General features: G+C 44.7%; 1 protein-coding gene across 1 annotated transcript in view; it reads right to left on the reverse strand.

The window, feature by feature from the left end:
* Positions 1–746: 746 nt before the first annotated feature.
* Positions 747–17745, reverse strand: part of LOC146829568 (homeobox protein CDX-4-like) — a 159419-nt gene continuing 142420 nt past the window's right edge. Inside the window, exon 3 of the mRNA XM_085608272.1 lies at positions 747–4770. Within this exon, the coding sequence (XP_085464398.1) occupies positions 4561–4770 (210 nt within the window). The 3' untranslated portion in view covers positions 747–4560. The remainder of the gene's footprint in view (positions 4771–17745) is intronic.

Consider the following 17745-nt stretch of genomic DNA (forward strand, 5'->3'; position numbering starts at 1 on the left):
GAGGTGTAATTAAGGTTAAGGGATATTTTAGAAAATATATGGCTGTTTTTTTCTATGTTATTGACACTAAAAATGCCTTTGCAGTTTGATTAAATGATCTTGTCTTAGGCAATTTTTGTAATCTGCACCTAAAGAGTATATGGAAGCATTTGCTCTTTTATTGTTTATTTACACTTTGACACTATAGCTTTTTGCAGTATGTCATACACTGTCTATGGTTTTTATTGTACTTCCCTGGGAACCAGACTATCATATGTTATTTGATTTATGAATTTTTAACAACTGTGATAAAAGTGCAATTGTGGTATCATTGATCTAGTGTGGCATGTAGCCACAGAAACAAACTTCCTTTTATGTGTCTTTAGTCGTATAATAATTGGTGTACAAAGGATCTGTTTTTATTCATGATTTTATTGTATTTAATTGCAATGATTTTTGATAATCAAGCAATAAAGAATTACGATACCTCTGGTAAAGATGGGTCTCTGCCATTAAATATTGTGTTCTTTTCTTACTGCAAAACCCCTTCTCCTGAATTGAGTTTATTCTTGCTCCCAGAAATAACTTTTCCTGTTCTGGCTCTAGGGAGGATTTCTTTGTTATGTTGCTGGAGAATCCTAGTGAGAATAAGGTTTCTATTACTTGTTGCATGTGTTCTTCACATTTCTGGTAGGAGTTTGCTCTTTCAGCCAGTTGTCTAGATAGAGGTAAACATGTATGCGTGGTCTCCTTAGATGTGCCGCTACTGCTGCAAGACACTTGGTAAACATTCTTTTTTTTTTTTTTTTAATCCGTTTATTACAGAATCTAAAAAATATACAAAGATGGGCCTACAACCTCCAGGCCGGCCGCTAGCACACAGAAGGAGCATATAATACAGACAGTAGAACGCACGCTGCGGCAGAAGGAAATTCACAGTAGTTGAAGAGGCGTTGGTAGCCACACCATCCGGACCCCACACAACGGCTTCATTTTCATATAAATAATCAACAAAAAACAAGTCCACAAGGCAACCCACAGTCAGAAATAGCAGCATGTGCTCCCCTAGGGGGGGGGACCCCACTGACACGTATGGATATCGAAGGGGGGAAAGGTCAGGACTTGGTAAACATTCTTGGGGACAATTGTAGCCATGAAATCCCCTACTTCTAGTTAAGGTATCACCTCTTGTAAGGATGTCATTTTGAATTCGTGTTTTTATGAATTTGTTTATGAGCCGGAGGTCTAATTTGAGCAATGCTATGCAATATCTAAATTGGATTAGATTTAAAATACATTTGTCTGAAGTTATTTTCCTCAAATCCTGAAGAAATGCTTTAGTCTTCCCTCTACAGGTGTTAAGTGTAGGCTTTGATGTTCTCTTTGTCTGCCTCTCCAAGATGGTTTTTGAGAGAGGTATATTTGAATTATTGAGTCACGTGTGTGTGGGACTTGATTCCCCTTTGTGGGGTTGTCCCCTTCCTCTGCCCCTTCTCCGAAAGGGCTGTTGGCTCTGTAAATGGTATTGCCAACTTTGTGATGCAGTGGCTGGCTTGTTTCTTGCAAACCAGCGCTTCCTGGAATGACCATGCCCAGTTTTAAATATTTTTTTAAAAGATCAAAAGTCATGCACTTAGTGCGGATAAGGCAGCTTTAGTGCAGCACCGTCCGCAATGGTAAAAGGACATGCCCAGGAATTCTCTGACCCACGTGGCAGGCACCACGCCGTGCCTGCCACTTGGTGCAGGGATCTGCAGAGGGGTGCCATCGGTACCCTCCCAGTACACACCCCCACCCCTCCGGCGATATTCTGCCATCGTAATGAGCCCCTATGTTTACATTCCTTTGTAACAGCTCCATTATCTTGCTTTCCTTTTCAGGAGGTAGCCACACACCTTTTCCTAGCAGTAATCACAAATATTGATTCTGCAGGAACTGTTCCCTGTATATACTCTGGATCCTTTGAAGAGTGTTTGTACTTTTCTTTCTGCTCTTGAGAGTGACAGCTCGACAAGTAGCTGGCTCTTCAAATGTCTCTTACCTCGTCTTAATCACTAGGGAGCATAGGAAGAAACTTGTTTCTGGTCTATATAGGTATTAGGGTTTCCAGTAAAAAACTCGATTGCGGTTTTTCTTCCTTTAATTGAACCCCATTTTTTATCAGCAGCTTGTTTTATAACATGATTTTACATGCCTATATCATCTGGGGTTGAAGGTTTTGAAGGGTAACTGTCAACCCCTTCTTGAGAGTCTGTCTCCAGATCCTGCCACTGGTCTGCATATTCAGCCTCTGAACTCTAATATACATTCCCCTATTTGTTATTCCTCTTCCTCCTCCTGAGGCTCTGGTGTGAGAGGAGATTCAATTTCCTCTACTTTTTTCTCTTTTACTCTTTTGATGTCGACCCTTTATTAGGTATGCAGAACCCCTTCTGACTTTCATCAAAGTCTCTCTTCTTTTAAATTTAATTGGCCATTTCGGCCTCAAGGCGTTTTTGCTTCTGCTCTATCTCTGCCGCCTTTTTTTGGGCATAGAGATTTGATTGTATTTTTGGTGTGTCAAAGAGTCCTTCAAAGAGCCCTCTGAAGATGTCTCGGTCATCGAGCTTAATTTTGTGTGCTTGCGACCTGTCTTGTTTCGAGGCTGAAGTGTCCTTGCCGTTACCGTCTTTAATTTTTCGGCTCTACCAGCTGAGACTCCTTAAAGGATTTCTTGGGAATCTTTTTGTCGGGGTGTGCCAGTGGTCATTGTGTTTTTTGAAGCCAAGGTTCCCAACGACAGCCTGGATTCTGATTTCCGAGACTCTGTGTTTTTTGGAGGATGACGACTTTCTTACCTCAGACTTTCGTGATTTCTTTGGCATCAGCTTTTTCCGATGATCTTCCCTTCGACGTCCGATACCTCTCCTTCAGCCTACTCTGCAATATTGTCCTCTTCCCCGCTGGAGAGACCCAAATCTATTAAGGACGAAGTTGTCTGCTGGCCCTGTATGTTATGATGAGCCTGTCTCTGTCTCTCTGTCATGCTTATGGCCTTTAAGGCCGAGCAAACAGTGCAGTCCTGGCTCCAGTGGTTGAATGGTGAACAGAGGTTGCAGACAAGATGTTTGTCCTTCTGCAAGAACTTGTGATTTCAGTTGGTACAAAACTGGAAGGTTGTCTTTTCCATCTAGGCCCTTCAGCGAGCCCCCCGAATGGGCATTCTTTAAGGTTGTTCAAGCTGCAGCTACTCCTCTTCTTCAGTGGTATCAGTCTGGTTTGATTTTTGTTGAAAACTTTGGAATTTCTTCCTCAAACATATTCTCGACGTTAGAGCTCCTTCAGCAGGGTTCCAGACCCAACGGCAGAAAAAAGAATCTGAAGATGACGACAACAGATAAGAGTTTCTTGAGGAGGAGGCACAGTCTCACAGGAAGCACAAAGCACCAAACAACAAAAACAAAAAACAAAGAAAGAACTAAAAAGCCAAGAAGAAAAGTTCAAAAATTCGAGATCCAACTATTTGATGGCAGAATAATGCACAGCATGTGAATCCAGAAAAGATTCATGCTGCAAAACCTTTTTTATGGCCTTACATGTGTAAGGAAAAGTATTGTCAAAATGGGAATATTTAAACATTTGGAAGAGTTTAATTCTTCCAAGCAGTGTGGCTTAGCTTGGCCTCTGCATATATTTTTCTGGCATGTACTGGTTACTCAGTATATTTGAATAAGGTATTGATTGTTATTTTCTGACACAGAAAAGTTAAGCTCTCAAACCAATGTTTATCTAAAATTTCACAAAACATTTATAAAACAAAAAGAAAACTTCTAAAGACATTAGCATGAACAACTCACATAACAGTTGTATTCACGTAACAGTTTCTACTTTACGAGGTAGATCCATACTTGTAATTTACATTCATGTGTCCCGACACAACCGATTTGAATCTTATATATCGATTTTTTTGTTGTTGTTTTTTTTTTTTTTTTTTTTATATCAGTTTTGTCTCTGTTATACTAAATCTGAACAATTATAAAGATCTACAAGTGTTGCTGGATGAAAAATAAGATGAGTTCCATGACTGATTTCATTTTACAGAACCAAAAATGTGCTTAGGTTTCCTGGATTGAAAGTAGTGTAAAACGTGTTGACGTCTTTGCTGAGGCACATATCTTTAGAAATCAGTTTCTCTCTTCTCAAAGTCTTTGCACAGAGCAATTGCATAAGTATTGTTTTCCGGAGATTGCAAGGTTCTTTTAGGAATAGTGCAGAATTTCTCCAATCCATCAATTGAAATGCAAATTCCCTGCCCTAAGTGTCCCATAGCTAAATATATGATGTCCAGAAGCTTTCTTTGGAATCCTTTTATGGTGCTCTCTTACAGCAGTGTGACGCATAGCTGGACCACAGAGGAAGAAGGAGTACAGCATAATTGTAATAGATCAAAACTTCAGTTTCACAGGAACACAAAAATAAGAACAGTGCTGGTAATAATGAGTGCTACTTCACTCTTTAACGTTTGCCATCTTTTGAAAAAGAAAACAAGTTCACAGTTTTTTTGGTATCCTTTTTAGTATCCATTCCCTTTTACTTCCTATTTCATTGAGAGACTGCAACCTGTTGCATGTTGTCCGTGGGTGGTAAATTGTTCATTACATGTGGTGGCTCAAATAATACTTTTGAAATTTCTGTTGGGCTGACAGAGCCAGAGTCGCTTTGAACAGATCCTCCACTGCTCTCATACTGTCCAATCTTCTTCTTCATCACTTTCCTTTCCTTCGCTCTGCGATTCTGAAACCATATTTTTACCTGCAGTGTGAAGTAGGGGAGATAAATAAATAAAACGTTTTCAACAAAAGTTCACTATTTCAGTCTCAAATCAGTTGCATGTGTGGGACATTTTCAATGAATCTTAGTTTGAGTTATACTGCATTGCTAAATTTAGTAACTTCCAAAGTCTGCAGCCATTCCTTTGGTGCTAAATGCGCTAGGCAGCGTTAGTCTGAAGACACAGTGTGGAGGAGAAACCTGATCAGTAATAAGAATGTTCCAAAATATAGATTTTGATTAAAAATTTCATTAGAGAGTAAGTACGTAAAAGAAAAACTACTCTCAAGTCCGGTCATTGCACACATTAATGCTAATGTAGATTGCCATAGGAAATATATATCTATACATGTATATATATGTATATATACATATATATATATATACATATACATATATAACAGAAGAAAATGGTTCATCATACAAAATTGTAAATTGTTATAATGATTGCACTGTAAAAATTAATCACTTTTGCACGATTTGTACTACATGTCCCATGATGCATCATAATGGCTATATGGGCAATTATATATATATAAAGACATTACCTGTAGAACACAGCTAACCGTGAGCAAGACCAGAGTGGTCGAAACGCGTGGGTTAATTAAGGGAACTTGATGGTGTTGGGCTGTTTTGAAAATCTGACGTAAAGAAGCTCTTGACTTATGTCCTGGAGTGCGAGTATTTATTTTTTTGGGTGAAAAAAAAAATATATATATACACACACACGCACACACATAAGTATATGAAACGAAAACAGATTTCTCCCCATGTGTGTGCACAATCACGCCCTGGATGGGCTAACTCACTGGGACTCATTTCTCCTTTATGCTTATAATAATTAATTTCTGTGCATTTTCCATGATACTAGGACATCATCTGCAAATGTGCCTGCTTCTTTATCTCCTCTCTTTCTATATCCTACCCTTTTTCATTCTCTTCTTGTGGATTGAGGCGTGTCCTTTCTTAAAACTTATTTTTAATCATGGCATGTGAATCCACAATTTCTTCTCATTATTCAGACCTCCAGGGGTCTTAGTTTGTAGTTCCACAATATACCCACGTGTAGCGTGCTGTTTCCAGCCGTTGGCTTTCTATACAATGTGGTTTGTAAGGTATTGTCCTTGATGTAAACCAATAGATCCAGATATGCTACTTCTGTTCTTCTTATACATTAAGTGAACTTCAGATTGCATTTGTTGTTGTTGAGGGCTGAGACATAGTGTTTAGCTTCTTCCTCCGACCCCTTCCAAATAATAAAAAGGTTGTCTATGTAACGAGCCCACAACACCACTTTATCCATCCACTGCTCATTTTCCCTTGCTCAGGCCACGTGCTTCTCCCACCAGCCCTCAAATAAATTCGCGTAGCTGGGGGCAAAGCACGTTCCCATCGCAGACCCCTGTTCTTGGTGATACAACTCTCCTGCGAAAAGAAAAATGTTATTCCTAAGGCAAAAGGAAATAAGTTCTAATAACATCAGATTGTGTTCATAATACTTTGCATTCCTCCTTTGTAAAAAGTTCACTGCCTCCAATCCCTTCTCATGCTTTATGCTAGTATATAAACTAGTCACATCTAGTATTATTAGTATCATGTTTGGCTCCCACTCAATATTTGCAATAATACGCAAAAAGTATTTTGTGTCTTTTACGTAGGAGCTTAAGTCTTTCACCAGGGGATTTATATATATATATATATATATTCACGCTCCATGACTCCTTCAAGATTACAAAAAGGATCGAGCACTCACGGGTAAGTAGTATGGCAGCTTCGTTTAATTCGGAGAAGTAAACAACAAACGCGTTTCGGAGCTAGTCCTTCCTCAGTGTTGTTGCTATGTTCGTTACAAGATACTCTTTATATACATCATTCAAAATAAACATAAAGGAGAATATTTTAGACAGATCTCCGGAACCGCGATGGGCACCTGCTTCGCCCCCAGCTATGCAAATCTGTTCGTAGGCTGGTGGGAGGAGCAGGTGGTCTGGAGCGCGGACAACTCTGAATGGACAAAGGAAATAGTATCCTGGCATCGATACATCGATGACCTTTTTATAATCTGGAGAGGTTCCATGGGCAAAGCAAATGAATTTATCCAACACCTTAACAAAAACAACGCAAACCTACACTTTTCAGGAGAGATTAGTTTAGTGGCAGTAAACTATCTAGATTTAAAAGTGGAAGTAAAAGAAGGGAAACTTAACAACTAACCTTTACCGCAAACCAACAGCAGGAAATAGTATCCTCCATGCTTCTAGTGCCCATCCTGAGAAATTAAAGAATAGCATTCCATATGGCGAGCTCCTAAGATTGAAACGAAATTGCTCAAGACAGTGCGATTTTGAGCTAGCAGCTGAGAGCAGCCTCAGACGATTCGAAGTAAGAGGCTATAATACCAACCTCCTAGAGAGCACTCTAGAACGAGTCAGAAAAACACCAAGGGAACAAATTTTACAACCAAAACAAACCAATAGATCAATGAAGGGCCAATTTCCGCTGATCACGACCTTCTCCAGCGACACATTTAGGTTGAGGTCTATCCTTAGAAAACACTGGCATGTGCTAAAAACTGATCCTATTATTGGATCTGATGTTTCACTGACCCCCCAAATCACATACAGAAAAGCTCGATCTTTAAAAGATAATTTGGTACATAGCCACCTAGATTCCATTCCCCAAAAACAGGGCACCTTAAAAGAAATGAAGGGCTTTTTTCCTTGTGGGAAGTGTAAAGCCCGTGCCTTCAGCAAAAGAGGTTTTAGCTATAATGTTAAAGGCCTACCAAAAGGAAGAGTCATTGCCAAGTTTCTGACCTGTCAAACACCATATGTGGTATACTGTCTAAAATGCCCATGTGGACTCATGTATGTGGGGAGTACAGTGAACAGTGTCAAATTCAGAATCCTGGAACATATGCGAGCGATAGCGAAGAAAGATTTCACCTATCCCGTAGCCAGGCACTTCGCTATAAAACATAACAGCAATAGGGACCTGTTGCAGTTTTTTGCGATTGATTGTGTTTTTGCGCATGCCAGAGGAGGTGATAAGAGTGGCAAGATTGAGACGACTGGAATCAAGATACATAATCGATCTCCAAACTAAGACCCCATATGGGTTGAACTCTGGAGAAGAGTTGATAGTACACCTAGGGACCTAGTAGTACATATTCCAGTAGTCACTGCCACTCAGAAATACCTGACCTATCAATCATCAAGTGTAATTATTACCGTGACCCATTATGTATCAATTGAATATGCTGTTAGCATTGACTCTTGAATGTGTGTCACATTATCTTTCTTCTATACCTTATTTCTCCCTCCCCCTTTCCCTCACTTTTCTTTCTTTCTTTCTCTGCCCCCTTTCCCCTTTTCCTTTAAACTGATTGCCCGTGACCATATATTTTATCAGTTAGCATCAAGCCGATACACGGCGAATATGGATAGGTGCATAATTATGGTTAACCGGACAATATCCGATGGCGCTTTTGCAGGGTCATACAAATCGCCTATTGTAGGCAGATTGCCGATCCACGGCTTTATAAAAATGGGGTTGCACTGTGAAAAATATATTAAATGTAGTAATCTTGATTTCTATATTGGTCGGACAAAAACCTAATGAAATGCTTATGTGTTTCGACATATATTAATTGTTATTTTCACAGTTAATCCGTAATTGTACATTTATATACCCTTGTATTTAACAATTGATTTACAGATTGACCCTTCAAAGATGGCGCCCAAAAATCCTGGACTGCCGTCCCCTCCGACCTCTTTTATGTTTATTTTGAATGATGTATATAAAGAGTATCTTGTAACGAACATAGCAACAACACTGAGGAAGGACTAGCTCCGAAACGCGTTTGTTGTTTACTTCTCCGAATTAAACGAAGCTGCCATACTACTTACCCGTGAGTGCTCGATCCTTTTTGTAATCTTGAAGGAGTCATGGAGCGTGAATAGAGATTGCGGGGCACCACCGCATTTGAAGCACCCGCCTTTAGCGTGCCGCGCTCTTCAGGTGCAGTTGAGCGAGATATATATATATATATATATTATCTACTGGCGGTCGCCAGTAGATAGTTATAGTTAGGATCGTGTTTCCATAGGAAATCCGCAACATTCTATTTGGAATAACTTTGGCGCCGATTGACGAATCCTCACGAAAGTTTCAAAATAGGTGGGGCGCTCCGCTCCTTCCCTGATAGTCTCAGGGGGATTCGTCAAGCGGGGGCTGAGAAAAAGGGGGGGTCCCAAAACGCGTTTTCCCCATGCATTTTTCCATAGGACCTTTAGTCCAAGCTACAGCCCGAACGGCTGAACAGAATTTTGGCAGAGAGGTAGACCTCAGGTCAGGGATGTGCCTTTTGCAGGTCTGGTGTAAATCTGTTCAGTATTTCCTGAGAAAATAGCATTTAAAAGCATATATATATCTATAAGCGTGCACCGTGCGCGTACGGTAAAACTTGCCGTACGCGCACGCGATTCTGATTGGTTGTTAGATCTTAGTAAACATTCGAATCGGTCGAAACCAGGAAGTGTCGGCCGCCATTTTGTCTCTCTCAGTCTGAGGGGGTGAAAAACAAAGGTGGAGAACGTGAAAAGGGGGCAGGGTGGACAGTTCCTGACCCCCTAGCCTTAGTCAGGGGGTCCCAGAAGGACCCCCAAGGGCCAAAATTTCCTTTTAATTTTTTTGCGAAAAATCGCGGAGTACGCGTAGCGTGCGCTTACGGTGGAAACGGAAAAATTCCGCGAACTGCGTAACGTGGGCGCACGGTGCGTGAAGCGCACCGTGCGCGTACGGTACGCGCACCGCAAAAACCTTAAAAAAATAAATACATAACTTAGCATTTAAAAAACCGTACAAATTCACTGAAAAAACCATAGGTTTCACACACGTTATAGTTAGGAATTAGCATTTAAAAAACCTTGCACTATGGATTTTGGAAGTTGAGACAGGCGTGCCCCCATGGAAGGAGTGTGGGAATGGAGAAGAGAAGGCGCAGGCGGAGGGGAAGGTTCAAACGCTGGGAGCCAAAGCTTCCTGGGCGGGGACTGGAAATCCTCTGCTTAAGAGCACATCCTCACCCTGGTGTAACCACCCTTTCAATGGAGCTGGGCACCGCAAAAGGCATTGGCCGTGGCAGCGGTGGTGTCATGGGACCTTACTACTGCTTATCTGGACTGGTTACACTAAACACATGGATTTAAGTTACAGCAGCATGAAGTCGCCACTGTAAGTCCTCCTCCTTGGTATTTGGATATTTTTGTATTAACAAGTGAGGTGTTTGAGTGAAATAGTAAAATGCCATTGAAAACAGAAGCACATGGAAGGAGTTGATAATAACGACTGGGCGACTGCGCTGGAAATAATCCTGTCTAAAGTGGCAGGAAATGCGTCACTGTTTGGGTTTTTAGAAAGACATTATCATGATGCTGTTTTTTATTGAAGGACTTGTAATAATCTAGTCCGGGTTTTGCAAGTAACATTAAAATGCATGATGGGATTATTTTCTTTAAGATAAGACGAACTAAAGTGTATAACTCTCAGCAGCACAGGTAAAAAACTAAAAGCAATGTCATTTGCAGGCTTTACCCTGTTGCGCCTTTTTCTGAGTAATTGTAGCTGTGCAGTATTCCTATATATAATTATCTCCCCACATTCAAGCGCGAACCCAGTGAATGTTGAGCAAAGGGCATCTTCTATTTTTATCACTGTAAAGCTTTAAAAGAAGCACCAATATGGCGCCGAACAGGTCGAAAAAGGCAGCGAGACTGCCGAAACGCGTCCCTGTGGTGTTCGTGTGTGTAATGTAACCATGCAATAAACGGGAGAGTACCCATGAGTACGAGTGCCGACTCTTCAATCATATGGAGATTGGGGAATTGCTATATATATATATATATATATATATAATCTACTGGCGGTCGCCAGTAGATAGTTATAGTTAGGATCGTGTTTCCATAGGAAATCCGCAACATTCTATTTGGAATAACTTTGGTGCCGATTGACGTATCCTCGTGAAATTTTCAAAATAGGTGGGGCGCTCCGCTCCGCTCCGCTCCTTCCCTGAAAGTCTCGGGGGGATTCGTCAAGCGGGGGCTGAGAAAAAGGGGGGGGTCCCAAAACGCGTTTTCCCCATGCATTTTTCCATAGGACCTTTAGTCCAAGCTACAGCCCGAACGGCTGAACAGAATTACTTGAAATTTGGCAGAGAGGTAGTCCTCAGGTCAGGGATGTGCCTTTTGCAGGTCTGGTGTAAATCTGTTCAGTATTTCCTGAGAAAATAGCAACTATAACTCACGCGACCGCAATCCTCTGCTGATGACGTCAGATATTACATCACTGTATTTAGACACTTATTTACCCATGTCTTCTTCCATTAATTTTTAGCTATACATATATTACAAATATTTTTTTTTTCAGAAAGACACATATGTCATCAGTGATGTAATATCTGACGTCATCAGCAGAGGATTGCGGTCGCGTGAGTTATAGTTACCTGCACTAACTATAACGGGGGAATTTCATTGGTTTTTCACGAGTGAAATGTCCAGCGAACTATAACATGTGTGAAACCTATGGTTTTTTAAAGTGAATTTGCAAGGTTTTTTAAATGCTAATTAATAACTATAACGTGTGTGAAACCTATGGTTTTTTCAGTGAATTTGTACGGTTTTTTAAATGCTAAGTTATGTATTTATTTTTAATTTTTGCGCGCACCGTGCGCGCGCTGTGGGCACTCGGTGTGCTTCGCGCACCGAGCGCCCACGTTGCGCATTTCGTACCGTGCACGCCTCGCCATTTTTTACAAAATATCACTTGTTTTTTTCTCCCTTTGGGGTCCTTAGATTTATATTTAAATGTGATTGTTAATTCTTTTTTTTTTTTTTTACCCTACGCGTACGGTAAGCTTACCGTACGCGCACTCCGCGATTTTTTAAAAAAATTATTAAATTTATTTTTCATACTTTTTGGTCCTTTGTGAACCCCCTGACGAACGCTAGGGGGTCTGCAACTCTCTTCGTTGCCCCCTTTTCATGTTATCAACCTTTGTTTTTCAGTGCAAGAGACAGAAAATGGCGGCCGACACTTCCTGGTTTCGACCGATTCGAATGTTTACTAAGATCTAACAACCAATCAGAATCGCGCTCGCGCACGGCACCGTACGCGTACGGTAAGCTTACCGTAAGCGCACGGAGCGCGCTTACAGATATATATATTGATTTAAATGCTATTTTCTCAGGACCTACTGAACAGATTTACACCAGACCTGCAAAAGGCACATCCCTGACCTGAGGACTACCTCTCTGCCCAATTTCAAGTAATTCTGTTCAGCGGTTCGGGCTGTAGCTCGGACTAAAGGTCCTATGGGAAAATGCATGGGGAAAACGCGTTTTGGGACCCCCTTTTTTTCTCAGCCCCCGCTTGACGAATCCCCCCGAAACTTTCAGGGTAGGAGCGGAGCGTAGCGCCCCATTAGTTTTGAAAAATTCACGAGGATTCGTCAACCGGCGCCAAAGTTATTCCAAATAGAATGTTGCGGATTTCCTATGGAAACACGGTCCTAACTATAACTATCTACTGGCGACCGCCAGTAGATAATATATATATTTATTTCTATTTCTATTTAGGGAGTTTTGTAAAGCGCTTGGTGACGCACAGCGGCGTGTCCCCGCGCTAAGGAGCGGCTGCTAACTGGAACCTACAGAAGTGGAATACTTTACTGTTCGAATAGTGTAGTTTTGAGCTTGGCTCTAAAGATTAGTTCAGATGGTTCGAGACGCAATATTAAGGGTAATGTGTTCCATCTGACGGCTGCAAGGTACCTAAAGGATCTTCCGCCCATCCGTGCTCTGGACACCTTGGGGACAACAACGCGTCCCGAGCCAGAAGATCTGAGGGAGCGGGACGGTTCATAAGGTGTCAGCAGTCCTTTCAAAGGGAGAGGAGACCTCCCGTTGATGATCCGATGGCACATGCAGAGTGCTTTGAAATCAACCCTACTTCTGATCGGGAGCCAGTGCAAGGACCGAAGGGCCACCGAGGATGCGGCTCTTCTGGGTAGTCTAAGTACTAGCCTAGCAGCGGCATTCTGTAAGACCTGTAAACGGCTCAGATTCTTCTTCGGAGTCCCTAGATAGAGGAGGTTGCCATAGTCCATCTTTGAGGTGACTAGTGCATGCACAAGGGTTTGACGGGCCTTTACAGGTAAAAACTTCAATGCCTTCCTGAGACTTTTGAGGGTCCCAAAGCATGATCCGACCACCCGGTTGATCTGAGGGCCGAAGGTCAGGTCGGAGTCGAACCAAATGCCCAAGTTCTTTGCTTTCAGGCATGGGATAGGTGTTGAGCCAAGGCATGGAGGCCACCATGCCGACGTCCACGCCGATCGGTCTCCCCCTACGACAAGCACCTCGGTCTTATTTCCGTTAAGCTTAAGGCAGTTTGCGGACATCCAGGCAGCTAGGTCTTGCATACAGGCTCTGAAGATGTCCGCCGAAAGATCGGGTGCGCGCGACAGGGAGATCACCAACTGCGTGTCGTCGGCATAGGAAACCATTCGGAGGCCATAGCTCTCTACCAAGGAGGCAATCGGGGCTACGTAGAGATTAAAAAGTGTTGGGCTCAGGGACGAGCCCTGTGGCACCCCCTGGTCCAGAGCAATTCGCTCAGAGTAATAGTCACCCTGCCTCACTTGGAAGCCTCGGCCTGCGAGAAATGAATAACGAATAGTTTCTTTCTGGATTCACTATGCTGTGCATTATTCCGCGATCTTGTGGTTGGGTCCGGATTCGTAGTCTTTTCTTTGTTTTTTTTTTTTTTTTTCGTAGCCCAGGTGGGCGTCGACGTACACCATTTGGTGCACCTCCCGTGACGTCGTCGTGCTTCCTGCGGAAGTCCCACCTTTGGGGCGCCATCTTCGGGTTCTTTTTTCCTTTCCTCTTTTTTTTTTTTTTTTTTTAACCCTAGGCGATTGATTAATCCTTCTTGTCCCTTTATCTGTATGTTTGTATTTGTTTGATCTTTTCCATTTTACCCCCTCTTCCTCCAGCCTCATCTTCCTGGCGGAGGTGGGTGGGTTCGCTAGTGAATCCAGAAAGATCTTCAAGCTGCAAAACTACACCGACAGGTAAGAAACTATTCGTTTTGCAGCGTGAATCTTTCTGGATTCACTATGCTGTGCATCGATTTTGTAGCGGTTTTCCTAGTTCTGTGGCGGCTGGGTGGTAGATGAGCGTTGGTCGTTGAAAATGTGCTGAAGCACCTTCTGTCCAACCTGTGCTTCCTTGTTCATCTGAATGTCCACGCAGTAGTGTTTCGTGAACGTGTGCACAGATGCCCAAGTTGCCGCGAGGCATATGTCCTGGATGGGCGTGTTCGCCAGGAAGGCCACGGTGGCCCCTTTCTTCCTTGTGGAGTGAGCCTGCGGCCCCTCCGCTAGCTCCTGTCCAGCCTGTTTGTGGCAGAATTGAATAGTGAGGGCAATCCACCTTGCGATGGTGCCCTTAGTCACTGGTCTACCCAAGAAGCTAGTAGCAAAGGACACAAACAGCTGTTTCGACTTCCTGAGTTCCTTGGTTCTCTCAATGTAGTGCATCACCGCTCTTCTGGCATCGAGGGTGTGCAGTGCCTTTTCTGCGTTTGTAGTCGGGTTTTGGAAGAAACTTGGTATCTGGATAGCCTGATTTATGTGGAACGCCGACACTACCTTGGGCATGAAGTGTGGGTCAGTTCTCAGGACTATTCTATCTTTGTGAATCTGAATGTAGGGTTCCTGCAGCGTTAGTGCTTGAAGCTCGCTCACCCTGCGTAGTGAGGTTATGGCCACCAGAAAGGCTGTTTTCATAGTCAACGTCTGCAGTGTGCCTTGTGAATGGGTTCAAACGGTGCCTTCATGAGCTCCGTCAGGACCACATTCAGATTCCATGCCGGCGGCGGCAACCTTTTCGGGGGGGCCATCCTTTTGGCTCCCTCCATGAATCTCCTCACCACCTGCGAGCTGAAGAAACTTCCACCTTTTTCACCTCTGGTGTAGGCCACGATGGCCGCTAGGTGTACCCTTAGTTAGCTCGAGCAGAGGTTACTCTTTAGAAGGTGTGTGAGGTACCTCAGTACTGTTGAGTCTCTTGTCATTCTGTTTTGCAGGCCCTTTTTCCGGCACCACACAGTGAACCTCTTCCATTTTGCGCTGTAGCATTTTCGTGTAGTTGGTTTCCTCGCCTCCCGTAGCACTCGCATCGTGCTCGGCGGCAATCTTAGGTGTGCGAACTCTAGGTCTTCAGGAGCCATGCCGCCAGGTTGAGGGTCTCTGGCTCTGGGTGCAGGACCTCTCCGTTTTGCATTGAGAGCAGGTCCTTCCTCCTCGCGAACCTGTATGGGTCGCCTTGTGCCATTTCTTGAATTTGTGAGAACCATGTCTGCCTCGCCCACTGGGGAGCCACCAGGATCAGGGTCATGTTGCTGGTTCTGCACTTGTCGAGCACTCTGTGCAACAGGGGTATCGGTGGAAAGGCGTAGGCAAATGTCCTCGACCAGCTTATCCATAGGGCATTTCCCTTGGATAGCTGATCTGGTTGCCTGGACGCGAAGCTTTGGCATTTTGCATTGTGGCGTGTTGCAAAAAGGTCTATTGTGGGAGTCCCCCATCTCCGGAAGATTTTCTCCGTCTCCTGGCCATTGAGCTCCCACTCGTGTGATGCTGAGGTCTGCCTGCTTAGCCAGTCTGCCTCCACATTGTCCTTCCCCGGTAGGTGAATTGCCAGTAGATCTATCCTGAGAGGTATGGCCCATCTCCAAATCTCCTGAGCTAGGGATGAGAGCGGGAACGACTGTGTCCCCCCTTGTTTGTTGATGTAGAACATCGCCGTGGTGTTGTCTGTTTGGACCAACACCCTCTTGTTGAACAGGTGCCTCTGGAATGCCTTCAGGGCTAGCAGGATTGTTTTCAACTCGAGGTAGTTGATATGGCGGACCGCATCTGCTGGGGCCCATAGACCCCTCACTCTGAGGTTGTCCATGTGCGCTCCCCATCCCTTCTGCGATGCGTCCGTGGTAATGGTCACTGTTGGGATTGGTGGTGTCAGGCTTCTCCCTGCTGTTATGTTGTCTCTGTTCCACCAAGTTATCTCCTCCTGCACTGCGTGCGTAACAACCACTAGATCCTCCCAGCTTCCTTTTGCTTGTGACCATTGTTGTTGTAGCCATTCCTGGAATGGTCTCATGTGCAGGCGTACATTCGGCACCAGCTGGATACAGGACGCCATCATCCCCATCATCTTACTCACAGCCCTCACTGTCAGAGCTCGCCCCTTCTGGTAGAGCTTCGCCTCCTTCAGTAGAGCCTCTGTCCTCCTCTCGCTGGGCACTACTGTACTGTTGCGGGAGTTGATCTTTGCCCCCAGGAAAATCTTCACCTGCTCCGGTTCCATCGATGATTTTCCCCAGTGGATCGAGAATCCCAGATTTGTGAGGGTGTCTGTTACGCGTTTTGCGTGCCTCTCGCACTTTCCGCGTGAGTTTGCCTTGACCAGCCAGTCGTCCAAGTAGGGGTAGACATGTATTCCCTGCCTTCGTAGGTGCGCCGCTACCGCCGACAGGCATTTTGTAAAGACCCTTGGTGCTGATTTTAATCCGAAGGCCAGGGTCGTGAACTGGTAGTGTTCTTGTTCGATGTTGAATCTACGCCGCCACTCCTGAAGGTAGAACCTCAGTCTTCCGCCTACTGGTGTCGTATGCTCGTAGGCTCTTGAATTTTCTCTTCCCCCTGATGACACTTTTTTGCGCCTCACCCTTGGGGTCCTGGCGAGGGTAGGCGTCCTCTTGCGTGCTGAGTCACTTCGTCGAGGGCTGTTCGCCCCCTCTCCTCCTTTGGCCACGTCCGTTCCCTCTCCCGCGAAAGGACTGGCCCCGAGGTTGATATTGCCAGTTTTGCTTCTGCTGACCTTGTCCGTGACCTTCACCCTGCTGACCTTGTTGGAACGCCTGGTGCGACGTCCCCTGCTGGCTTCCTCCCCTACCGTAGGGTCTTCTCGAGGGATTTCCTCGCCTCATTCCCCTCAGCTGCAGGGCCCCCATGGACCTCGCCGTCTCGTTTTCTTTTTTCAGCTGGGTGAGCTTGTCGTCCACTGTTGCTCCGAACAGTGTCTCTCCATTGAAGGGGGTGCCAAGGATGTTGTTCTGCACTTCCGGTTTGAATCCCGAGATTCTTAGCCATGCATGCCTCCTCTCTGTGACCCCTATGGCCATGAGTCTTGCTGAAGTTTCTGCCCCATCCAACGCCGTCTTTATACAGGAGTTGGCGATGTTTTTGCCTTCCTCTATCAGGTGATTCGCTCTCTGCCGGTATTCTTCGGGGAGGTGCTTTACTAACTCCCCCATCTCATCCCAGTGCTGGTATTGGTGTCTATTGAGGAGTGCATTTGAATTCGCCATGCGCCAGTGCATTGCGGCGTTCCTCTCGACCTTTCTTCCTGTGAGGTCAATCCTCCTGCTCTCCTTATCCGGGGGTGGGCCCGAAGTTGCTGGTACGTTGGCCCTTCTCCTGGCCGTGGAGGCTATGATGGAGTCCGCGGTCACACTACCCTTGATGTAAGGGGGGTCCAGGGAGGAGTGCTTATATTTCTTCTCTGTCCTGGGCGTGATCGACCGGCAGGTCGCAGGTTCCTTGAAGGCTTCTCTCCCCTGATTCATCACGCTTTGTAGCATGGGGAGGAACTGGCTCCTTGTCTGGATGGGGAGCAGTGTCTCGACGAGAAAATCGGCTTTCGGTTTCTCCTCGTCGAGTTTGACGCCGAAGGCCATTGCTGCGCTCCTGACCACCATATTGTAGACCCCGATGTCGTCGGGTGGCGAAGGCCTCGAAGGGTACGTGTCCACGGGCTCCTCCGGGTTTTCGGTGTCGAGATCGTGCCATTCGACGTCGTTGCTGGTAGATGCCGCCGATTCGTAGAACGA

The sequence above is a fragment of the Triturus cristatus genome, chromosome 5_2, assembly GCF_964204655.1.
Source record: "Triturus cristatus chromosome 5_2, aTriCri1.1, whole genome shotgun sequence".
Classification (NCBI taxonomy): domain Eukaryota; kingdom Metazoa; phylum Chordata; class Amphibia; order Caudata; family Salamandridae; genus Triturus; species Triturus cristatus.